At 58.3% G+C, this 25,689-nt stretch overlaps 1 protein-coding gene across 1 annotated transcript; it reads left to right on the top strand.

Moving 5' to 3' along the window:
- The first annotated feature begins 1,134 nt into the window (after nt 1–1,134).
- On the top strand, nt 1,135–25,526 carry LOC136372780 (serine/threonine-protein phosphatase 6 regulatory ankyrin repeat subunit C). The gene is made up of 10 exons (XM_066337564.1): nt 1,135–1,235; nt 4,937–5,020; nt 7,345–7,423; nt 9,519–9,589; nt 12,849–13,049; nt 15,032–15,119; nt 16,748–16,890; nt 18,326–18,538; nt 24,408–24,486; nt 25,408–25,526. Exons 1-10 carry the CDS (start codon nt 1,209–1,211, stop codon nt 25,524–25,526), a joined length of 1,104 nt encoding a protein of 367 aa, XP_066193661.1. The 5' UTR covers nt 1,135–1,208.
- Nucleotides 25,527–25,689: the final 163 nt, after the last annotated feature.

Genomic DNA, 25,689 nt, shown 5'->3' with positions numbered 1-25,689 from the left:
ATCCCTCTGCAGAGACCCCCCGGAGAGGGATGGAGGTGACACACAGGTGACCCCCGGGACCCTCTCGCACCCCCCCAGCTGTCGGTGGGCCCGGGGGTCCCAGGTCCCAGCAGCTCCCCCAGCCCAAAGGGCGCTGGGACAGGGGCACAAGGTCCCGGGGGTCTCCATGTGCTGTTCTATGGGATCTGTCAGACGGGAATCCTGTCCTTGGGCGGCTGCCGGTGGTCCCGGGGGTCACTCCTCCATCCCAAAAAGTGCTGGAATGGTGGGAGAGGGTCCCGGGGGTCACCCGTGTGTCACTTCCATCCCTCTCTGTGGGGTCTGCCCGGTGGGAATCCCATCCCCGGGTGGTCCCCCTGTGCCACCTCCATCCCTCCCGGTGGCAATTCCAGCGGCAATGCCATCCCCGGGTGGTCCCGGGGGTCACATCTGTGCCACCTCCATCCCTCCCGGTGGCAATTCCAATGGCAATCCCATCCCCGGGTGGTCCCGGTGGTCCCCTCTGTGGCACCTCCATCCCTCCCGGTGGCAATTCCAATGGCAATCCCATCCCTGGGTGGTCCCGGGGGGTCCAGGGACACCAGCCCTGTACGGTGGGATGGCGAGAGAGGGTCCCGGTGGTCCCCCTGTGCCACCTCCATCCCTCCCGGTGGGTATTCCAGTGGCACTCCCGACCCGGGTGGTCCCGGTGGTCCCCTCTGTGCCACCTCCATCCCTCCCGGTGGCAATTCCCAGGGCAATCCCATCCCTGGGTGGTCCCGGGACACCAGCCCTGTACGGTGGGATGGCGAGAGAGGGTCCCGGGTGTCCCCCTGTGCCACCTCCATCCCTCCCGGTGGCAATTCCAGCGGCAATCCCATCCCTGGGTGGTCCCGGTGGTCCCCTCTGTGCCACCTCCATCCCTCCCGGTGGCAATTCCAGCGGCACTCCCGACCCGGGGCAGCCGCTGCCCGCCGCCCCGGGCCCGCTCGGAGCCCCGTTTCCCGGGGGCCGTTCCCCGTGCCCGTGCCCGGGGGCGATGCCGCTGCCCCGGGGCCGCCCCTCGCCGTCGGCGGCGGCGCTCCGGGGCTGTGGGCGGCGCATCCCCGGCGCTCCGTCCCCGGCGCTCCGTCCGTCCCCGGCGCTCCGTCCCCGCCCCGCAGCCGCCCGAGCGGAGCCGCCGCGGCCCGACCCGATGCCGGGAGCTGGGCGCTGAGGGCGGCCCCGACATGGGGGTTCTCAGCATCACGGACCAGGTACGGCCGCCGCTTCCCCGCGCTTCCTTTCCCCCCGCCTCCCCGCCTCCCCGCCCGGGCCGCGCCGCTACGGCAGCCCGGGGATGTGCGGCCTAGCGCGGCTCCGCCACCGGGCCCGGCCCGCCGCCGCCCCGGGCCACGGGCCCCGCTCCCCGGGCTGTCCCCGCCGCCACCGGCCCCGCCACGGCCCCGCCACGGGCCGGGATCGCTGCTGGCTGCCGCTCCGCCCGTGCCCGCCGGGCCCAGCGCGGCCGGGAGCGCCCGGGCCGGGAACGGGAGAGCGCCGGGGATGGGAACGGGAACGGGAACGGGAATGTTCCGGGATGGGAACCCCGGGAACGGGAACGGGAACGGGAGAGCGCCGGGGGTGGGAACGGGAACGGGAACGGGATGGGAACCCCGGGAACGGGAACGGGAGAGCGCCGGGGGTGGCACCGGGAACGGGAACGGGAACGGGAGAGCTCCGGGACGGGAATCCCGGGAACGGGAACGGGAGAGCGCCGGGGGTGGCACCGGGAACGGGAACGGGAATGTTCCGGGACGGGAATCCCGGGCCGGGAACGGGATGGGACCCCCGGGCCGGGAACGGGAACGGGGTGGAACCCCCGGGAACGGGAACGGGAATGCTCCGGGATGGGACCCCCGGGCCGGGAACAGGAACGGGAATGGGAGAGCGCCGGGGATGGCACCGGGAACGGGAACGGGAATGCTCCGGGATGGGAATCCCGGGCCGGGAACGGGAACAGGAATAGGAACGGGAGAGCACCGGGATGGGACCCTCGGGCCGGGAACAGGAACGGGATGGGACCCTCGGGAGCGGGAATAGGAACCGGAGAGCCCCGGGGATGGGACCCTCGGGCCGGGAACGGGAGAACGCTGGGGTTTGGACATCCTGGATGGGGAACGGCAGAAACCCGGGGATGGGACCCCCGGCCCCGGGAACGGGACCCTCGGGAGAGATCTCCCTGCGACCCTCCGGCCCGGGAACGGCGGAGCCCGCAGGGTTGGGACATCCTGGATCGGGAACGGGAGAGTCCCGGGAATGGGACCCCCGGCGCCGGGATCGGGACCCCCGGGAGGGACCTCCCTGCCCGGGACACCGAGGGGGGATCCCGGTCCTGAGACCCTCCGGAGCCGCTCCAGGAGCAGGACCCCGGGCTGCATCCCCCAGGGATGGGATATCCTGGGTTGGGAACGGGACAACTCCGGGGATGGGACCCGCTGGATCAGGACCAGGAGAACCCCTGGGGATGGGAGATCCCTGGGGTTGGGACAGCTGGATGGGGAGCGGGAGAACCCCGGGAACGGGAAAATCCCGGGAACGGGAAAACCCCGGGAATGGGAGAATCCTGGGAACATCAGAATCCCGGGAATGGCAGAACCCTGGGAATGGGAGAACCCTGGGAACGGGAGAACCCCTGGAATGGGAGAACCCTGGGAACATCAGAATCCTGGGAATGGCAGAATCCTGGGAATGGCAGAATCCTGGGGATGGCAGAACCCTGGAAATGGGAGAACCCCGGGAACGGGAGAATCTCGGGAATGGGAGAACCTCTGGAATGGGAGAACCCTGAGAACATCAGAATCCTGGGAATGGCAGAATCCTGAGGATGGCAGAATCCTGGGAATGGCAGAACCCTGGGAATGGGAGAACCCTGGGAATGGGACCCCTGGATTGGGAACGATGGAGCTCATAGGGATGGGACATCCTGGATCAGGAACAGGAGATTCCTGGTGTTGGGACACCTGAATCGGGAGTGGGAGAACCCTGGGAATGGGATCCCCTGGCCTTGGAACAGGAGAATCCCAGGAATGGCAGAACCCTGGGGATGGGAGAACCCCAGGGATGGGAGAACCCCGGGAACATCAGAATCCCGGGAATGGCAGAATCCTGGGAATGGGAGAACCCCTGGAATGGGAGAACCCCGGGAACATCAGAATCCTGGGATCGAGGCCTGGATCAGGGATTTGGGAGCATCAAGGACCCCCAGGATGGGACCTTGGCCCCGCATCCTTCTGCCTCCCCAGCAGATCCTGGATTTTAGGGCGGCCTCAGAGGGGGTTTGGGGACACCTGTGGGGTGCAGGGTGTTCTCATCGAGATTTTGGGGCACCCTCGGGGTGCAGAGTGTCCCCACGGAGTTTTGGGGGTATCCCAGTCAGGTTTTGGGGGTGGCCCTGGCTCACAGAGTGTCCCCGTTGAGTTTTGGGGGTACCCCTGAGGTGCAGAGTGTCCCTGTCAGGTTTTGGGGAGCACCTCTGGCTTTGCAAGGTGTCCCCATCAGTTTTTGGGACACTCCTGGGCTGCAGGGTGTCCCCGTAAAGTTTTGGGGACACCTCTGAGGAGCAGAGTGTCCCTGTCGGGTTTTGGGGACACCCCTGGCACTGCAGGGTGTCCCATGGGGTTTTGGGGATACCCTTGGGGTGCAGGATGTCCCCTGTTGGGTTTTGGGGACATTTCTGGGGTGCAGAGTGTCCCTGTTACCTTTTGGGGATGTCTTTGGGGTGCAGGATGTCCCCATCAGGTTTTGGGACACTCCTGGGGTGCAGGGTGTCCCCATAAAGTTTTGGGGACACTTCTGAGGAGCAGAGTGTCCCTGTCAGGTTTTGGAGACATCCCTGGCACTGCAGGGTGTCCCATGGGGTTTTGGGGATACCCTTGGGGTGCAGGGAGCCCCTGTCGGGTTTTGGGGACATTTCTGGGGTGCAGAGTGTCCCTGTCGTGTTTTAGGGACAAATGTGGGATTCAGGATGTCCCCATCAGGTTTTGGGGACACTCTTGGGGTGCAGAGTGTCTCTGTCGTGTTTTAGGGATAAGGAAGTTTGGTTTTTGGGAGGGGGATGAAGGGAGGGGGAGATCTGAGGGATCAGCCTCAGCTTTAGACACAAGTTTTATTTTTTGGGGTACCCCGAGCACGTGCCGGAGCCTTTTGGGGCACCGTTGGTGCCGTGCTTGTGACACTTTTTATTTAAAAAACACAACTTTTTAAATTTAAAAGTGTCTGAAGTGGGGCCGAGGCGGCGTTCCAGGGGGCTGAGGCTGAAAAAAACCCCAAATTTGGTGATTTTGGGGTTTAAACGTGACCCTGGGGGAGTCACGGCACCCAAATCCCTCCGCGCCAAAAACTCCGTGGGGATCTGTGGGGTGTGGAGTGACCAGGGGCTTGTCACTGTCACTGTCACTGTCACTGTCACTGTCACTGTCACTGTCACTGTCACCCCTGTTCTGGCTGTGTCACTGTCACTGTCACCTCTGTTCCAGCTGTATCACTGTCACTTGTTGTTCCAGCTGTGTCTCTGTCACTGTCACCTCTGTTCTGGCTGTGTCACCTGTGCTCCAGCTGTGTCACTGTCACTGTCACCCCGTTCCAGCTGTGTCACTATCACTGTCACCTGTCGTTCCAGCTGCGTCACCTCTGTTCCAGCTGTGTCATTGTCAGCACCTGTTACAACTGTGTCACTGTCACCTGTCGTTCCAGCTGTGTCACTGTCACCTCTGTTCCTGCTGTGTCACCTCTGTTCCAGCTGTGTCACTGTCACTGCTCATTCCAGCTGTGTCACTGTCACCCCGTTCCAGCTGTGTCACTGTCACCTGTTGTTCCAGCTGTCCCCTGTCCCTGTGTCCCCTGTCCCCGTGTCCCCTGTCCCCGTGTCCTCGTTCAGCTGTCCCCTGTCCCTGTCACTCACCCCTGTCCCTTGCAGCCCCCTCTGGTCCAAGCCATCTTCAACCGGGATGTGGAGGAGGTTCGGTCGCTGCTCAATCAGAAGGAGAACATCAATGTGCTGGTGAGGGTCCCCCAAATCCTCCTGTCCCTCATTTGGGCCCCCCAAATCCTCCTGTCCCTCACCTGTGGCCCCCCAAATCCTCCTGTCCCTCATTTGGGGTCACCAAATCCTCCTGTCCTCACCCAGAGCCCCCCAAATCCTCCTGTCCCTCACCAGGGCTCCCCAAATCCTCCTGTCCCTCATTTGGGGTCACCAAATCCTGTCCCTCATTTGGGGGTCCCCCAAATCCTCCTGTCCCTCATTTGGGCCCCCCAAATCCTCCTGTTCCTCACCTGTGGCCCCCCAAATCCTCCTGTCCCTCACCTGGGGGTCCCCAAATCCCCCTGTCCCTCATTTGGGCCCCCCAAATCCTCCTGTTCCTCACCTGTGGCCCCCCAAATCCTCCTGTCCTCACCCAGGGCCCCCCAAATCGCCCTGTCCCTCATTTGGGGCCCCCCAAATCCCCCTGTCCCTCACCTTGGCTCCCCAAATCCTCCTGTCCCTCATTTGGGGCCCCCAAATCCTCCTGTCCTCAGCCAGAGCCCCCCAAATCCCCCTGTCCCTCATTTGGGGTCCCCAAATCCCCCTGTCCCTCATTTGGGGTCCCCAAATCCTTCCAGTTTCTCACCCGGGGCTCCCCAAATCCTCCTGTCCTCACCTAGGGCCCCCAAATCCTGTCCCTCACCCAGAGCCCCCCAGATCCTCCTGTCCCTCATTTGGGGTCCCCAAATCCTCCTGTCCTCACCCAGAGACCCCCAAAACCTCCTGTCTTCACTTGGGGCTCCCCAAACCCTCCCCATCCCTCCGTTCTGGCTCCTCCAAAATCCTTCCTCGGGCACCTCCAGGGATGGGGATTCCAAACCTCCCCGGGCACTTCCACAGCCTGAACACCTTTTCCATGGAAAAATTCCCCCTAAATTGTCCTAAAAATCCCTCACTTGGTGCTCCCCAAACCCTCCCCATCCCCATCCCTCCGTTCTGGCTCCTCCAAAATCCTTCCTCAGCACCTCCAGGGATGGGGATTCCAAACCTCCCTGGGCATTTCCAAAGCCTGAACACCTTTTCCATGGAAAAATCCCCCTGCTGTCCATCCTGAGCCTCTCCTGGAGGGATTTGGGGCTGTTCCCTGGGAGCAGATTCCAGTCCCACTCTCCCATCAGGGAGTTGTGGGGTGAAAATTCCCCTCTGAGCCTCCTTAATCCAGGCACTTCCACAGCCTGAACACATTTTCCATGGAAAAATTCCCCCTAAATTGTCCTAAAAATCCCTCACTTGGTGCTCCCCAAACCCTCCCCATCCCCATCCCTCCGTTCTGGCTCCTCCAAAATCCTTCCTCGGGCACCTCCAGGGATGGGGATTCCAAACCTCCCCGGGCATTTCCAAAGCCTGAACACCTTTTCCATGGAAATAACCCTCCTGCTGTCCATCCTGAGCCTCTCCTGGAGGGATTTGGGGCTGTTCCCTGGGAGCAGAGCCCGACCCCACCCGGCTCCACTCTCCCGTCAGGGAGTTGGGGGGTGAAAAGGTCCCTCCTGAGGCTCCTTTTCTCCAGGCTGAGCCCCTTTCCCAGCTCCCTCAGGACTCCTCCGGACCCTGCTCCTGCTGCTCCAGCTCCATTCCCATCTCCAGCCCCTCACAGCTCCCACCTGAAGGAGGAAGAGGAGGAAGAACCTTTCCCATCCTTCCCCATCCTTTCCCATCCTTTCCCAGCCTTTCCCATCCTTTCCCATCCTCTCCCATCCTTTCCCAGCCTTTCCCATCCTTTCCCAGCCTCTCCCATCCTTTCCCAACCTTTCCCAACCTTTCCCATCCTTTCCCAACCTTTCCCAGCCTTTCCCATCCTTTCCCATCCTTTCCCAGCCTTTCCCATCCTTTCCCAGCCCTTCCCATCCTTTCCCATCCTTTCCCATCCTTTCCCATCCTTTCCCATCCTTTCCCAGCCTTTCCCATCCTTTCCCAGCCTTTCCCATCCTTTCCCATCCTTTCCCATCCTTTCCCAGCCTTTCCCATCCTTTCCCAGCCTTTCCCATCCTTTCCCATCCTCTCCCAGCCTTTCCCATCCTTTCCCAGCCTTTCCCATCCTTTCCCAGCCTTTCCCATCCTTTCCCAGCCTTTCCCATCCTTTCCCAGCCTTTCCCATCCTTTCCCGTCCTCTCCCAGCCTTTCCCAGCCTTTCCCAGCCTTTCCCATCCCTTTCCCATCCTTTCCCAGCCTTTCCCAGCCTTTCCCATCCTTTCCCATCCTTTCCCAACCCTTTCCCGTCCTCTCCCAGCCTTTCCCAGCCTTTCCCAGCCTTTCCCAGCCTTTCCCAGCTCACGGGTGGGTTTTCTCTCTGCCCCTCCCAGGACCAAGAACGCCGGACCCCGCTCCATGCTGCTGCCTACATCGGAGATGTTGCAATCCTCGAGCTGCTCATCCTGTCAGGTGAGCCCCAGGGAGCTGCCCCTGCTCCTTTGCCACGTCCCTGAGCCCTCTCCGGGTCCCCAATTCCCTCTCCAGGCCCCAATTCCCTCTCCAGACCCCCCAATTCTCTCTCCAGGTCCCCAATTCCCTCTCCACTCCCTTGATCCTTTTCCAGACCCCCCAATTCCCTCTCCAGATCCCCCAGGTCCCTCTCCAGGCCCCAAATTCCCTCTCCAGTCCCTTGATCCTTTTCCAGACCCCCCAGTTCCTCTCCAGTTCCCCAATTCCTCTCCAGCCCTCTCAATTCCCTCTCCAGGCCCCTAGATCCCTCTCTAAGCCCCCAGTTCCCTCTCCAGTTCCCCAGTTCTTTCTCCAGGCCCCAAATTTCCCCTCCAGGCCTCAAATTCCCTCTCCAGTTCCCAATTTCCCTCTCCAGGTCCCAAATTCCCTCTCCAGTTCCCCAATCCCCTCTCCAGGCCCCAAATTCCCTCTCCAGTTCCCCAATTCTCTCTCCAGTTCCCAGTTTCCCTCTCCAGTTCCCAAATTCCTTCTCCAGTCCCTTGATCCTTTTCCAGACCCCCCAATTCCTCTCCAGGTTCCCCAATTCCCTCTCCAGGCCCCTAGATCCCTCTCTAAGCCCCCAGTTCCCTCTCCAGTTCCCCCAATTCCCTCTCCAGGCCCCTAATTCCCTCTCCAGCCCCCCCAAATCCCTCTCCAGGTTCCCCAATTCCCTCTCCAGTTCTCCAATTCCCTCTCCAGTTCCCCCAATTCCCTCTCCAGGCCCCTAATTCCCTCTCCAGCCCCCCCAAATCCCTCTCCAGGTTCCCCAATTCCCTCTCCAGTTCCCCAATTCCCTCTCCAGTTCCCCCAATTCCCTCTCCAGGCCCCTAATTCCCTCTCCAGGCCCCCAATTCCCTCTCCAGGCCCCCAATTCCCTCTCCAATTCCTTGACCCTTTTCCAGACCCCCAAATTCCCTTTCCAGACCCCCCAATTCTCTCTCCAGTTCCCCAATTCCCTCTCCAGTTCCCCCAATTCCCTCTCCAGTTCCCCAATTCCCTCTCCAGGCCCCAAATTCTCTCTCCAGGCCCCCCATTCCCTCTCCAGTTCCCAAATTCTCTCTCCAGGTCCCCAATTCCCTCTCTAAGCCCAATATCCCTCTCCAGCTCCCCCAAATCTCTCTCCAGATCCCCCAATTCCCTCTCCAGGTCCCCAGTTCCCTTTCCAGACCCCCCAGTTCCCTCTCCAGTTCCCCAATTCCCTCTCCAGGCCCCAAATTCTCTCTCCAGGCCCCCCATTCCCTCTCCAGTTCCCAAATTCTCTCTCCAGGTCCCCAATTCCCTCTCTAAGCCCAATATCCCTCTCCAGCTCCCCCAAATCTCTCTCCAGATCCCCCAATTCCCTCTCCAGGTCCCCAGTTCCCTTTCCAGACCCCCCAGTTCCCTCTCCACACCCCCAATTCTCTCTCCAGTTCCCCAATTCCCTCTCCACACCCCCAATTCCCTCTCCAGGTCCCCAATTCCCTCTCCAGTCCCTTGATCCTTTTCCAGACCCCCAAATTCCCTCTCCAGGTCCCCCAATTCCCTCTCCAGGTCCCCAGGGCCACCAGGACGGGCTTTGGGCTGCCCTGAGCCCGTGGGGTGGCAGCCAGGGGAGGATTAGGGAACTGTGCCATAATCCTAAGAGGTTTTCCACGTCTTGGAGCTGAAATAGGCGCGGTGGAGGCAGAGGCAGGAGGGGGATGTGAGGTGCTGGAGGACGGGGACACTCAGAGGAGCAGCTCCACTTGATCCCAGAAAAAATTCCCCTAAAATCTGGGAAGTGTTTTGCTCAGTTTTGGGTCGTGTCACGGAAAAACTCCGTGTTTGAGCCTCGTGTGTTGAGTTTTGAGTGTCCTGCTCTGCTCCTCCTCACCCTCTGAAGCCTCAGGGAGCAGAGAGAGAACCCAAAGGGGAGAAACAAAACTCCCCAGAAAATCCCCAATCGCCTTAAACAAGATTTGGGCCGTTCAGCTGAGGCTGCAGAGCCCCGTGGGGATTATCCCTGCCTGGTTTGGGGTTCTGGGCAGCGGGGAGAGGCAGCTGAGGGGGTTTTGGGGTTCCCTGTGTGTCCCCACAGGTGCTAATGTGAACGCCAAGGACACGGTGTGGCTGACGCCGCTGCACCGCGCCGCCGCCTCCCGCCACGAGGTGGGTGATCCCCTGGGGATGGTGGGGGGAAAAATGGGAATTTCTCCTCGTCTTTCCCTGATTTGGGCTCTGGGGGAAGGCACAGTTCTGGGGGTTCACCCTCGTTTTTCCACCTGGGAAGTTGTGGCCTGCCCAGCTCCTCAAAGGAACCTTCCCAAAATGTTTTCTGTGCCTGGAGCTCTCTCTGTGGGGTTGGTTTTTTGGGGTGAAGGTCCCTGGAAGCTCTGCCTCGATGTTAGAGGGACTTTTCATCCTTTTTCCCTGATTTGGGCTCTGGAAGACTGCAGAGTTCTGGGGGTTCACCCTCGTTTTTCCACCTGGGAAGTTCTGCCCTGCCCAGCTCCAGAGAAACCTTCCCAAAATGTTTTCTGTGCCTGGAGCTCTCTCTGTGGGGTTGGTTTTTTGCGGTGAAGATCCCTGGAAGCTCTGCCTCGATGGCACAGGGACTTTCCATCCTTTTTCCCTGATTTGGGCTTTGGGAGAGTACAGAATTTTGAGAGTCCACCCTCATTTTTCCACCTGGGAAGTTGTGGCCTGCCCAGCTCCTCAGAGGAACCTTCCCAAAATGCTTTCCCTGCTCTGTGGGGTGGCTGGGTTGGTTTTTTGGGGGATTTGGGAGTGAAGAGCAGAGCAGCAGATCCATGGGGTTGGGATCCCTGGAAGCTCTGCCCCGATGGCAGAGGGGGGGGAAGCCAAAGCCTGGAAAGAAAAAGTCAGATGTGGGTCAGTGGGTCGGGTTTGTCATCCCCTGGGCCCTGCTGAGTCACCAGGGAATGGTCACTCCCCGTTCCTCACGTGGTTCTTCTTCCTGTGGGGTTTTCCTTTCCCTGACTGGGATGGACTGGGATGGACTGGGGTGGGACAGGGATGGGCTGGGATGGGACTGGGATGGGATGGGGTGGACTGGGATGGACTGGGATGGGACTGGGATGGACTGGGATGGGACTGGGATGGGCTGGGATGGAGTGGGATGGACTGGGATGGGACTGGGATGGGCTGGGATGGACTGGGATGGGCTGGGATGGGCTGGGATGGGACTGAGATGGGCTGGGATGAGCTGGGATGGGACTGGGATGGGACTGGGATGGACTGAGGTGGGACTGGTATGGGGCTGGGATGGGACTGGGATGGGGCTGGGATGGACTGGGATGGGCTGGGATGGGACTGGGATGGGCTGGGATGGGCTGGGATGGGACTGGGATGGACTGGGATGGACTGGGATGGACTGGGATGGGACTGGGATGGGACTGGGATGGGCTGGGATGGGACTGGGATGGGACTGGGATGGGCTGGGATGAGCCCACCTGGCTCAGATCCCACCTGGGGGCGGGGCTGGGGGGATCTGCAGCATCCCAGGAGGTTGGAGGGTGGGGAAGATCCAAACCCAGGCTGGGCTGGATCCCCACCAGGGCCCTGGGGACTGCAGACCTCCCTGGGCAGCTCCTTCCAGAGCCTGAGAGCCCTTTCCATGGAAAAATCCTCCTGCTGTCCATCCTGAGCCTCTCCTGGGGGGATTTGGGGCCATTTCTCTCATCCTGCTGTTCCCTGGGAGCAGATCCTGACCCTGCTCTGCCCTCGGGGAGTTGTGGGGTGAAAATTCCCCTCTGAGCCTCCTCAATCCAGGCACTTCCACAGCCTGAACACCTTTTCCATGGAAAATTCCCCGATGTCCATCCTGAGCCTCTCCTGGCACAGCCTGGGGATGTTTCCTCTCATCCTGTTGTTCCCTGGGAGAAGAGGCCAATCCCCACCCGGCCACAACTACGATTTTCCTCCCAAAAAAACTACAAATTCCCCCCCAAATCAGGGCAGGGCTCTGCCTCAGGGCCTCTTCCCTTTCACCCTGGGAGCAGATTTTGGCCATCAGGGAGTTGGGGGGTGAAAAGGTCCCTCCTGAGGCTCCTTTTCTCCAGGCTGAGCCCCTTTCCCAGCTCCCTCAGGACTCCTCCAGACCCTGCTCCTGCTGCTCCAGCCCTGCCCCAGCTCTGGCCACGCTCCAGCCCCTCTGTGACCCCTCAATGTCTCAGCACTGCACCCAGCACTGGAGGGGCCTCAGCAGTGCCAGCAGCGGGGGACAATCCCTGTCCCCATGGCTGGGACAGCCCAGGTGCCACCTGGGCACATCTGGCCACACCTGGACCTTTCCCAGTGGGAATAATCCCTTCTCCCAGGCTTTGGGACAAACCCCACAGCCACAGCTCCTTCCCTTGTCTGGGATCCTGAAGGGGTTGGATCTGGGGGGTTCCTGGGGCTGTCCCCTGCCGCTCTGATTTTCCAATTTTTCAATTTATTTTTTTTTTCAAGAATGCAAAACAGCCCTCTGGTTGTTTTGGGTTCTTGTGTTAAAAGTTCTCACCATTTTAACACAAACAAAGCAGATTGTTCTCACATTCCTGGGGCCGCTGGTTTGACCACTGGGGGTCAGAGGGGTGTTCATCTCCTCCCCCAATCCACTTCCAAAATGTGAAAAACGAATTCCACTTTCCTTTTTTTAAAAAAAAAACTTATAATTTTTTGATAAAAAATTGTAATTTTGAAATTTTGAAAAAAAAAATATTTTTTTTATAAAAAATTAAGAAAACAGATAAATTAAGAGACAAAAAGTGAAGCCTCTCAGCCAAGGGGGCTTGGCACAAGGTCTGCCCATAACCCACCTCACCTTTTAGGATTTCTGTCTTTAAGGAGTGCTGTGTTGAATATTTAATAGATGTTAATCAAACATTCTCCTTTTGATCAGTTTTAAGTATTCTCCATCATCTCACCTAATGGATTTATTTTGTGGGTGGCTCCACTCAGCCTGGTGACACTGGGTGTAAATTTTCTTCGGAGGTTTTCTAATTCTTTCCATTTGGATGAGAAAACAGAAAGTGAACAGGTATTTTTCTGAAGGGTCACAAGGTGACTTCCCCCTGCCATAATTTCTGGCTTGGTGGTTTAGACGTCACAAAGAAAAGATAAAAAACCTGTTAACCTTTCAGTCTTAACCCTTTTGGTACAATCAAAAAATACACATTCATTACTTTTATACATTCATACACTTTTAAATTGTTATTAGTATATATAAATTAATATAAATAAAACAATATGATTATACATACAGTAGCCACGTTAATAAAAGCCAACCCTATAATGCACATTTTTACCAAAAACCTGCACAAACCCCGAATCAGAACAAGAAACGAGGAGCTCCTGGCGGTGACCGCGGTCCTCCTTTGGTGTCCTGGTTTGTCACAGCCTCTTGTGCCCTGTCCCCTCGCAGAAAGCCCTCCACCTGCTCCTGAAGCACTCTGCCGATGTCAACGCCCGGGACAAGCACTGGCAGACGCCGCTGCACGTGGCCGCCGCCAACCGGGCCACCAAGTGCGTGGAGGCGCTGGTGCCACTGCTCAGCACCGTCAACGTGGCCGACCGCACCGGGCGCACGGCGCTGCACCACGCCGTGCACAGCGGCCACCTGGAGGTGAGGGGACACTGGGGACATTGGGGACATTGGGGATAGCAGGGACATTGGGGGGACAGGGACTGCACCACGCCGTGCACAGCGGCCACCTGGAGGTGAGGGGACACTGGGGACACCGGGGACAGCGGGGTGACAGGGACTGCACCACGCCGTGCACAGCGGCCACCTGGAGGTGAGGGGACACTGGGGACATTGGGGACATTGGGGATAGCGGGGACATTGGGGACATTGGGGTGACAGGGACCGCACCGGGCGCACAGCGCTGCACCACGCCGTGCACAGCGGCCACCTGGAGGTGAGGGGACACTGGGGACATTGGGGACAGCAGGGACGTTGGGGACATTGGGGACATTGGGGACATTGGGGTGTCAGGGGCATTGGGGGGACAGGGACAGGGAACAGGGACATTGGGGTGACAGGGACAGGGACCGCACCAGGCACATGGCGCTGCACCACGCCGTGCACAGCGGCCACCTGGAGGTGAGGGGACACTGGGGACAGCGGGGATAGCAGGGATAGCGGGGACATTGGGGTGACAGGGACCGCACCGGGCGCACGGCGCTGCACCACGCCGTGCACAGCGGCCACCTGGAGGTGAGGGGACACTGGGGACATTGGGGATAGCAGGGATAGCGGGGACATTGGGGTGACAGGGACTGCACCACGCCGTGCACAGCGGCCACCTGGAGGTGAGGGGACACTGGGGACAGCGGGGATAGCAGGGATAGCGGGGACATTGGGGACATTGGGGTGACAGGGACCGCACCGGGCGCACAGCGCTGCACCACGCCGTGCACAGCGGCCACCTGGAGGTGAGGGGACACTGGGGACAGCAGGGACAGCGGGGACATTGGGGACATTGGGGACAGGGACCGCACCGGGCGCACGGCGCTGCACCACGCCGTGCACAGCGGCCACCTGGAGGTGAGGGGACACTGGGGACATTGGGGATAGCAGGGATAGCGGGGACATTGGGGTGACAGGGACTGCACCACGCCGTGCACAGCGGCCACCTGGAGGTCAGCACAGAGGGGACATTGGGGACAGAGGGGTGACAGGGACAGGGAACAGGGACCGCACCACGCCGTGCACAGCGGCCACCTGGAGGTGAGGGGACACTGGGGACATTGGGGACAGCGGGGACATTGGGGACATTGGGGACAGGGACTGCACCACGCCGTGCACAGCGGCCACCTGGAGGTGAGGGGACACTGGGGACATTGGGGACATTGGGGATAGCGGGGACATTGGGGACATTGGGGTGACAGGGACATTGGGGACATTGGGGACAGGGACCGCACTGGGCGCACGGCGCTGCACCACGCTGTGCACAGCGGCCACCTGGAGGTGAGGGGACATTGGGGACATTGGGGTGACAGGGACATTGGGGACACTGGGGTGACAGCGACATTGGGGACATTGGGGTGACAGCGACATTGGGGTGGGCAGGGACATTGGGACATTGGGGCAGGCAGGGGTGTCAGGGTGACAGGGACATCAGGGTGGGTCTGGGGGCACTGGGGTGGGCAGGGACACGGTGGGCAGGGATATCAGGGTGGGCAAGGACAGGGGTGGGGCAGCGGGGACAGGGGTGGACAGGGACATCGGGTGGGCAGGGACATTGGGGTGTTCCCAGATGTCATTGTGGGCAGGGACATCGAGGTGGACAGGGACATTGGGGTGGCTCTGGGACATTGGGGTGAGCAGCAGGGACATCGGGGTGTGCTGGGGCATCGGGGTGGCCGCAGATGTCAGGATGGGCAGGGACATTGGTGTGGGCAGGGACAGGGGTGGGCAGCAGGGACAGGGGTGGCTCTGGGGACATCAGGATGGACAGGGACATTGGGGTGTTCCCAGATGTCATGGGCAGGGACATCGGGGTGTGCTGGGGCATCGGGGTGGGCAGGGACAGGGACAGACAAGGACAGAGATGGGCAGGGACATGGTGGTGGCCCCGCTGACGCTGTCCCCACACCCCACAGATGGTGAACCTGCTGCTCAACAAAGGTGCCAGTCCCAGCACGTGTGACAAGAAGGACCGACAGCCCCTGCACTGGGCGGCCTTCCTGGGTGGGTGTTCCCGGCTGGCTCCGCCTCCCGTTCCTCTCCTGCTCTCCCATTCCTGTTTCCTGCTCTCCCATTCCTGTTTCCTGCTCTCCATTCCAGTTTCCTGCTCTCCCATTCCAGTTTCCTGCTCTCCCATTCCAGTTTCCTTCTCTCCCATTCCAGTTTCCTGCTCTCCATTCCTGTTTCCTGCTCTCCCATTCCTGTTTCCTGCTCTCCATTCCAGTTTCCTGCTCTCCCATTCCAGTTTCCTTCTCTCCCATTCCAGTTTCCTGCTCTCCCATTCCAGTTTCCTGCTCTCCATTCCAGTTTCCTGCTCTCCATTCCAGTTTCCTTCTCTCCCATTCCAGTTTCCTCCTCTCCCATTCCAGTTTCCTGCTCTCCATTCCAGTTTCCTGCTCTCCATTCCAGTTTCCTGCTCTCCCATTCCAGTTTCCTTCTCTCCCATTCCAGTTTCCTGCTCTCCCATTCCAGTTTCCTGCTCTCCATTCCAGTTTCCTGCTCTCCATTCCAGTTTCCTTCTCTCCCATTCCAGTTTCCTCCTCTCCCATTCCAGTTTCCTGCTCTCCATTCCAGTTTCCTGCTCTCCATTCCAGTTTCCTCCTCTCCCATTCCTGTTTCCTGCTCTCCCATTCCTGTTTCCTGCTCTCCCATTCCTGTTTCCTGCTCTCCATTCCAGTTTCCTGCTCTCCATTCCTGTTTCCTGCTCTCCATTCCAGTTTCCTGCTCTCCCATTCCAGTTTCCTGCTCTCCATTCCTGTTTCCTGCTCTCCCATTCCCTGTCACTGAGACATTGTCACAGCTGTCCCATTCCCTGTCTGTCCCACTCCCCGTCACTCAGACATTGTCCCCCTGTCCCCACAGGTCACTGAGGTGCTGAAGCTGCTGGTGGTGTCACATCTGTCCCATTCCCTCCCTGTCCCCATTCCCTGTCTGTCCCACTCCATGTCACTCAGGCACTGTCACACCTGTCCCATTTCCTGTCACTCAGATGTTGTCACGGCTGTCCCATTCCCTGTCTGTCCCACTCCCCGTCACTCAGATGTTGTCCCCTGTGTCCCCACAGGTCACCTGGAGGTGCTGAAGCTGCTGGTGGTGTCAGACCTGTCCCATTCCCTGTCACTCAGACATTGTCACACCTGTCCCACTCCCTGTTTGTCCCATTCCCTATCACTCAGACATTGTCACACCTGTCCCACTCCCTGTTTGTCCCACTCCCCATCACTCAGACATTGTCCCACGTGTCCCACTCTCTGTCACTCAGACATTGTCACACCTGTCCCACTCCCCGTCACTCAGACATTGTCACACCTGTCCCATTCCCCTGTCACTCAGACATTGTCACACCTGTCCCATTCCCTGTCACTCAGACATTGTCCCCATTGTCCCTGCAGGTCATCTGGAGGTGCTGAAGCTGCTGGTGGTGTCACACCTGTCCCATTTCCCATCACTCAGACATTGTCACACCTGTCCCACTCCCCGTCACTCAGACATTGTCACACCTGTCCCCGCAGGTCACCTGGAGGTGCTGAAGCTGCTGGTGGTGTCAGACCTGTCCCATTCCCCGTCACTCAGACATTGTCACACCTGTCCCATTCCCTGTCACTCAGACGTTGTCCCCCCTGTCCCCACAGGTCACCTGGAGGTGCTGAAGCTGCTGGTGGCCCGCGGGGCCGATGTCATGTGCAAGGACAGGAAGGGGTACACGCTGCTGCACACGGCGGCCGCCAGCGGCCAGATCGAGGTGGTGCGTCACCTCCTCAGGCTGGGGGTCGAGGTGAGAGCCCCGGGACCCCCCGGGCTGGGGACAGGTGGGGACAGGTGGGGACAGGAGCTTTGAGTGGCAACACAAACCTTGGCTGGTTCTCAGCTGCCTTTTCTGTCCTAAATCCCAAATCCTCTGGACTTTGTTGCTTCCACAGATCCATGAACAAAATTCTGTCACCCTGAGCGGTGACAGGAGCCCTGGGTGGTTCTCAGCTGCCTTTTTTCCTTCCCAAATCCTCTGGATTTTGTTGATCCTGAGATCAAGGAACCAAAGTCCTTCCCCCTGGGTGATTTTCAGTTGCCTTTTTCCTTCCTGAACTCCCAAATCCGCTGGACTTCGCGCACAAAGTTCAAGGAACCAAATTCCTTCCCTGTGGGTGGTGACAGGAGCCCTGGGTGGTTCTCAGTTGCCTTTTTCCCTCCTAAATCCCAAATCTGGATTTTGTTGCTCCCACATACCCATGAGCCACATTCCTTCACTCTGGGTGATGACAGGATCCTGGGATGGTGACAGGATCCCTGGATGGTGACAGGATCCTGGGGCAGTGACAGGATCCCTGGATGGTGACAGGATCCTGGGGCAGTGACAGGAGGGACAGTGACACGATCCTGGGGTGGTGACAAGATCCCTGCATAGTGACAGGATCTCTGGGTGGTGACAGAAACCTTGGGTGGTGACAGGAGGGACGGTGACAGGGTCCCGGGGCAGTGACAGAACCTTTGGCTTCTCCTCTTCTCCTTTGCCCACCCCAAACCCCAAATCCCAAATCTCGTGGGTCCCATGGGTGGATCATGTGGGTCCCATGGATGGACCCCATGGGTCCCATGGGTGGATCCCATGGATGGATCCAGTGGATCCCATGGGTGGATCCCATGGATGGACCCCATGGATGGCTCATGTGGATCCCATGGATGGATCCCACGGGTCCCATGGATGGACCCCATGGATGGATCATGTGAATCCCATGGATGGATCCCACAGGTGGATCATGTGGATCCCATAGGTGGATCCCATGGGTGGATCATGTGGATCCCACGGATGGATCCCATGGGTCCCATGGGTGGATACCATGGGTGGGTATCATGGGTGGATCCCACTGATCCCATGGATGGATCCCATGGATGGATCCCATGGATGGATCATGTAGATCCCATGGATGGATCCCATGGATGGACCCCATGGGTGGATCATGTGGATCCCATGGATGGATCATGTGGATCCCATGGGTGGATCCCATAGATGGATCCCATGGGTGGATCCCATGGGTGGATCATATGGATCCCGTGGATGGATCCCATGAGTGGATCCCATGGGTGGGTCCCATGGGTGGGTCCCACGGGTGGATCCCATGGATGGATCCCATGGATGGATCCCATGGATCCCTTGGGTGGATCCCACGGGTGGATCCCATGTACAGATCCCACGGGCGCCGTCTCTCCCGCAGATCGACGAGCCCAACTCCTTTGGGAACACGGCGCTGCACATCGCCTGTTACATGGGCCAGGACGCCGTGGCCAACGAGCTGGTCAACGTGGGGGCCAACGTCAACCAGCCCAACGACAAGGGCTTCACCCCCCTGCACTTCGCCGCCGTCTCCACCAACGGCGCGCTGTGCCTGGAGATCCTGGTCAACAACGGCGCCGACGTCAACTTCCAGGTGTGTCACCTGGGTTTGGGGACATGGGGACACGGGGGGGACCTGGGACAGGATCCTGGTCAACAATGGCGCCGACGTCAACTTCCAGGTGTGTCACCTGGGTTTGGGGACATGGGGACACGGGGGGGACCTGGGACAGGATCCTGGTCAACAACGGCGCCGACGTCAACTTCCAGGTGTGTCACCTGGGTTTGGGGACATGGGGACACGGGGGGGACCTGGGACAGGATCCTGGTCAACAATGGCGCCGACATCAACTTCCAGGTGTGTCACTGTCACCGGGGTTTGGGGACACGGGGACATGGGGACATGGGGGTGACCTGAGACAGGATCCTGGTCAACAACGGCGCCGACGTCAACTTCCAGGTGTGTCACTGGGGTTTGGGGACATGGGGACACGGGGGGGACCTGGGACAGGATCCTGGTCAACAACGGCGCCGACGTCAACTTCCAGGTGTGGCACTGTCACTGTCACCGGGGTTTGGGGACATGGGGACACAGGGGTGACGGCGCTGATGTCAACTTCCAGGTCTGGGGTCCTCAGGAATTTGGGGTTTGAGGACATGGGGACACGGGGGTGAGCTAGGACAGGATCCTGGTCAACAACGGCGCCGATGTCAACTTCCAGGTGTGGGGTCATTGGGGTTTGGGGACACGGGGACATGGGGACACGGGGGTGATGGTGCTGATGTCAACTTCCAGGTCTGGGGTCCTCAGGAATTTGGGGTTTGGGGACATGGGGACATGGGGGTTAGCTAGGACAGGATCCTGGTCAACAACGGAGCTGACGTCAACTTCCAGGTGTGTCACCGGGGTTTGGGGACATGGGGACACGGGGGTGACCTGGGACAGGATCAACAATGGAGCTGATGTCAGCTTCCAGGTGTGGGGTCATTGGGGTTTGGGGACATGGGGACATGGGGACATGGAGGTGACCTGGGACTGGTCAACAACAGCACAGATGTCAACTTCCAGGTGTGGGGCACCGGGGTCGCTGGGGTTTGGGGACATGGGGACACGGGGGTGACCTGGGACAGGATCAACAATGGCACCAACATCAACTTCCAGGTGTGGGTCATTGGGGTTTGGGGACATGGGGACACGGGGGGGACCTGGGACAGGATCCTGGTCAACAACGGCGCCGACGTCAACTTCCAGGTGTGGCACTGTCACCGGGGTTTGGGGACATGGGGACACAGGGGTGACGGCGCTGATGTCAACTTCCAGGTCTGGGGTCCTCAGGAATTTGGGGTTTGGGGACATGGGGACACGGGGGTGAGCTAGGACAGGATCCTGGTCAACAACGGCGCCGACGTCAACTTCCAGGTGTGTCACCTGGGTTTGGGGACATGGGGACACGGGGGGGACCTGGGACAGGATCAACAATGGAGCTGATGTCAGCTTCCAGGTGTGGGGTCATTGGGGTTTGGGGACATGGGGACATGGGGACATGGAGGTGACCTGGGACTGGTCAACAACAGCACAGATGTCAACTTCCAGGTGTGGGGCACCGGGGTCGCTGGGGTTTGGGGACATGGGGACACGGGGGTGACCTGGGACAGGATCAACAATGGCACCAACATCAACTTCCAGGTGTGGGTCATTGGGGTTTGGGGACACGGGGACACGGGGGTGACCTGGGACAGGATCCTGGTCAACAACGGCGCCGACGTCAACTTCCAGGTGTGTCACCGGGGTTTGGGGACATGGGGACATGGGGACACAGGGGTGACCTGCGATAGGATCAACAGCAGCACCTATGTCAACTTCCAGGTGTGGGGCCCTGGGGTTTGGGGTGTGGGTGTTAAAAGGGTGACCTGGACACAGTTAAAGGATTTATATTAAAAATCAATCAAAGGATTTATATTAAAAATCAGTCAAAGGATGCACCTTGGGCAGTGCAAGAGCCTGGCCAGGGCTGCACTCAAAAATGACCCCAAAATGACCCTGAGTCAGGAGTTTTCACTCATTTTTATAAGTTTTGGGCCATTTAAATATTGGGGTCAATTGTCCAATTGCAGCTTCAGGTGTCCTCCCAGTTTGTTCTCCTCAATTCCCTGGTTTTTACCCTTTTTGGGGCCTGAAGCTGCAACAGTGTCCTTGTTTTTGGGGCTGGAAAAGGATTGTTTTGTCTGACTGAGCTGTGAGCAGAACTCACAAACAATCTGTGAAGTTCAGAGTTCTGTACCAGCGCAGAATCTGGAAAATATAAAAGCTAAAGAGGGCAGGGCAGAGTGAAAGGAATAATTTATTAAAAATCAATCAAAGGATGCACCTTGGGCAATGCAAAAACCAGGGTTACACCCAAAACTGACCCTGAGTCAGGAATTTTCACTCATTTTTATAAGTTTTGGTCCATTTAAATATTTGGGGTCAATTGTCCCGTGGCAGCTTGAGGTGATGAAATCCCACCCTGGCAGTTTGCTCTCCTCACTTCCCCGTGGTTGAGATTTTGGGAGGAGGATTGTTTTGGGGGACTTGGGGGCTGTGAGGAGAGCTGGCTGAGGGTTTAGGTGAACGTCAGGTTTCTGTGCCAGTGCAGAAAGTGGAAAACACGAAAGTTAAAACTGAAGGCAGCAGGGGAAAGGTTTGGGGTGTGACAGCCTCACCCAGGTGTTTTTGGGGAAGGTTTTGGGGTGTGGCTGAGCCCCACCTGGGTTTTTTTTGAGGGAGGTTTTGGGATGTGACTGAGCCTCAGGTGGGGTTGAGTTTTGGGGTGTTTTTGGGGAAGGTTTGGGGGTGTGGCTGGTCCCCACCCAGGTGTTTCTGGGGGAAGGTTTTGGGGTGTGACTGAGCCCCAGGTGAGTTGGGTTTTGGGTGTTTTTGGGGAAGGTTTTGGAGTGTGACTGAGCCCCACCTGGGGGTTTTTGGGGGAAGGTTTTGGGGTGTGACTGAGCCTCAGGTGAGTTGGGTTTTGGGTGTTTTTGGGGAAGGTTTTGGGATGTGACTGAGCCCCACCTGGGGGTTTTTGGGGGAAGGTTTTGGGGAGGGTTTTGGGGTGTGACTGAGCCTCAGGTGGGTTGGGTTTTGTGTGTTTTTGGGGAAGGTTTTGGAGTGTGACTGAGCCCTATGTGGATGTTTTTGGGTGTTTTTGGAGAAGGTTTTGGGGTGTGACAGAGCCCCACCTGGGGGTTTTTGGGGGAAGGTTTTGGGGAGGGTTTTGGGGTATGACTGAGCCTCAGGTGGGGTTGAGTTTTTGGGTGTTTTTGGGGTGTTACTGAGCCCCACCTGGGGGTTTTGGGGAAGGTTTTGGGGTGTGGCTGGTCCCCAATCAGGTGTTTCTGGGGGAAGGTTTTGGGGTGTGACTGAGCCTCAGGTGAGTTGGGTTTTGGGTGTTTTTGGGGAAGGTTTTGGGATGTGACTGAGCCCCACCTGGGGGTTTTTGGGGGAAGGTTTTTGGGGAGGGTTTTGAGGTGTGACTGAGCCTCAGGTGGGTTGGGTTTTGTGTGTTTTTGGGGAAGGTTTTGGGGTGTGACAGAGCCCCACGTGGGGGTTTTTGGGGGAAGGTTTTTGGAGAGGGTTTTGGGGTGTGATTGAGCCTCAGGTGAGTTGGGTTTTGGGTGTTTTTGGGGAAGGTTTTTGAGGAAAGTTTTGGGATGTTGCTGATCCCCACCCCGGGTGTTTTTGGGGAAGGTTTTGGGGGGAAAGTTTTGGGATGTTGTTGATCTGCCCCTGGGTGTTTTTGGGGCTGTTTTGGGGTGTGTCTGACCCCACCCCGGGTGTTTTTGGGGATATTTTGGGGCCTGGCTGACCCCACCCCGGGTATTTTTGAGACAGTTCTTGGGGAAAGTTTTGGGATGTTGCTGATCCCCACCTGGGGTTTTTTGGGGCAGGTTTTGGGGAAGGTTTTGGGGCCTGTCTGACCCCACCCCGGGTGTTTTTGGGGGAGATTTTAGGGTGTGACTGAGGTTTTTGGGGTAAGTTCTGGGGTGTGTCTGATCCCCACCCCGGGTATTTTTGGGGCAGTTTTTGGGGAAAGTTTTGGGATGTTGCTGATCCCCACCTGGGGTTTTTTGGGGCAGGTTTAGGGGAAAGTTTTGGGGTATGTCTGACCACACCCCGGGTGTTTTTGGGGCAGTTTTTGGGGATGTTTTGGGGCCTGTCTGACCCCACCCCACGTGGTTTTGGGGGAAAGTTTTGGGATGTTGCTGATCCCCACCCCGGGTATTTTTGAGACAGTTCTTGGGGAAAGTTTTGGGATGTTGCTGATCCCCACCTGGGGTTTTTTGGGGCAGGTTTTGGGGAAGGTTTTGGGGTGTGTCTGACCCCACCCCGGGTGTTTTTGGGGGAGATTTTAGGGTGTGACTGAGGTTTTTGGGGGAAGGTTTTGGGGCCTGTCTGACCCCACCCCAGGTATTTTTGGGGCAGGTTGTGGGGTAAGTTTTGGGATATTGCTACCCCCACCTGGGGGTTTTTGGGGCAGTTTTTGGGGAAGGTTTTGGGGTATGTCTGACCCCACCCCGGGTGTTTTTGGGGCAGTTTTTGGGGCTGTTTTGGGGCCTGTCTGACCCCACCCCGGGTGTTTTTGGGGGAAGGTTTAGGATGTTGCTGATCCCCACCCGGGTGTTTTTGGGGATATTTTGGGGTCTGTCTGATCCCCACCCCGGGGGTTTTTGGGGACGATTTAGGGTGTGACCTGAGGTTTTTGGGGTAAGTTCTGGGGTGTGTCTGATCCCCACCCGGGTATTTTTGGGGCAGTTTTTGGGGAAAGTTTTGGGATGTTGCTGATCCCCACCTGGGGTTTTTGGGGAAGGTTTAGGGGAAAGTTTTGGGGCCTGTCTGACCCCACCCCGGGTGTTTTTGGGGAAGATTTTGGGGAAAGTTTTGGGATGTTGCTGATCCCCACTCCGGGTGTTTTTGGGGCAGTTTTTGGGGTAAGTTTTGGGATATTGCTACCCCCACCTGGGGGTTTTTTGGGGCAGTTTTTGGGGAAGGTTTTGGGGTATGTCTGACCCCACCCCGGGTATTTTTGGGGCAGTTTTTTGGGGCTGTTTTGGGGCCTGTCTGACCCCACCCTGGTGTTTTTGGGGAAGATTTTGAGGAAAGTTTTGGGATGTTGCTGATCCCCACCTGGGGTTTTTTGGGGCAAGTTTAGGGGATGTTTTGGGGCCTGTCTGACCCCCACCCCGGGTGTTTTTGGGGGAGATTTTAGGGTGTGACTGAGGTTTTTGGGGGAAGGTTTTGGGGCCTGTCTGACCCCACCCCGGGTATTTTTGGGGCAGGTTGTGGGGTAAGTTTTGGGATATTGCTACCCCCACCTGGGGGTTTTTGGGGCAGTTTTTGGGGAAGGTTTTGGGGTATGTCTGACCCCACCCCGGGTGTTTTTGGGGGCAGTTTTTGGGGCTGTTTTGGGGCCTGTCTGACCCCACCCCGGGTGTTTTTGGGGAAGGTTTTAGGATGTTGCTGATCCCCACCCGGGTGTTTTTGGGGATATTTTGGGGTCTGTCTGATCCCCACCCCGGGGGTTTTTGGGGACGATTTTAGGGTGTGACTGAGGTTTTTGGGGTAAGTTCTGGGGTGTGTCTGACCCCCACCCCGGGTATTTTTGGGGCAGTTTTTGGGGAAAGTTTTGGGATGTTGCTGATCCCCACCTGGAGTTTTTGGGGAAGGTTTAGGGGAAAGTTTTGGGGCCTGTCTGACCCCACCCCGGGTATTTTTGGGGAAGATTTTGGGGAAAGTTTTGGGGAAGATTTTGGGGAAAGTTTTGGGATGTTGCTGACCCCACCCCGGGTGTTTTTGGGGAAGGTTTTGGGGGGAAAGTTTTGGGATGTTGTTGATCTGCCCCTGGGTGTTTTTGGGGCAGGTTTTGGGGTAAGTTTTGGGATATTGCTGACCCCTCCCCGGGTGTTTTTGGGGTTGTTTCCCGCAGAGCAAGGAAGGGAAGAGCCCCCTGCACATGGCGGCGATCCACGGCCGGTTCACGCGCTCCCAGATCCTCATCCAGAACGGTCAGTGCCTTGTTCCCACCCCATCCCGGATTTGAGGACTCAGGGAGCTGGAATTCCCACAGGGACGTTCCCAGAGCCGCAGCCCGAGGGACAAAATTCCCATCAGATCCTCCAATATTCCAATATTTTCCCCAAATTTTTCAATATTTGCCCCAATATTCCCATCAGATTTTCCAATGTTTTCACCAGTTTTCCTGTCAGATCCTCCAATATTCCGATATTTTTCCCAAGCCTTTTGTCAGATTCTCCAATATTCCCATTTTTTCCCCCCAATATTCCCATTTTTCCCCCCAATATTCCCATTTTTCCGGGAATTCCAGACCTGGAATGTTGGGGAATCAATCCCCGGGCTGTTCCCTGGGGTGGAAATTCTGGGAATTCTGGATTAGGAATGTCAGGGTTCCCTGGGAATTCTGGGAACTGGCTCTCAGGAATGTTTGGAATTCCTGGGGATCCTGGGAATGTGGCTCAGGGATGTTTGGGATCCTGGGGATCCCAGGAATGTGGCTCAGGGGTGTTGGGATCCCGGGAATGTGACTCAGGAGGGTTTGGGATTCCGGGAATGTGGCTCAGGGATATTTGGGATCCTGGGAATCCCGGGAAATCCCGGGAATGTGGCTCAGGGATATTTGGGATCCCGGGAATGTGCCTCAGGGGTGTTTGGGATCCCGGGAATGTGGCTCAGGGGTATTTGGGATCCCAGGAATGTGGCTCAGGGGTATTTGGGATCCCAGGAATGTGGCTCAGGGGTGTTTGGGATCCCTGGGAATCCCGGGAATTGGGCTCAGGGATATTTGGGATCCCGGGAATGTGGCTCAGGGATATTTGGGATCCCGGGAATGTGGCTCAGAGATGTTTGGGATCCCTGGGAATCCCAGGAAATCCCAGGGAAGTGGCTCAGGGGTGTTTGGGCTCCCGCAGGCAGCGAGATCGACTGCGCCGACCGCTTTGGGAACACGCCGCTGCACGTGGCCGCCCGCTACGGGCACGAGCTGCTCATTAGTACCTTAATGACCAACGGTGCTGACACGGCCAGGTGAGCACTGCCACACCTGCCGGGACCTGCCGCCACCTGCCGGGACCTGCCCCTCCTGGGGCGGCCGGGAGGGGGTTTGGGGGGTCCTGGGAGGGTCCTAAAAGGGGTTTTGGGGGGTCCCAGGTGGGTTTTCCAGAAGGTTCTGTGTTCTGGGAGGGGTTTTGGGG

Source organism: Sylvia atricapilla, chromosome 29 (assembly GCF_009819655.1).
Source record: "Sylvia atricapilla isolate bSylAtr1 chromosome 29, bSylAtr1.pri, whole genome shotgun sequence".
Lineage (NCBI taxonomy): Eukaryota > Metazoa > Chordata > Aves > Passeriformes > Sylviidae > Sylvia > Sylvia atricapilla.
Note: the sequence above shows the minus strand (reverse complement) of the source record. Positions and strands in the feature narration are given on the sequence as shown.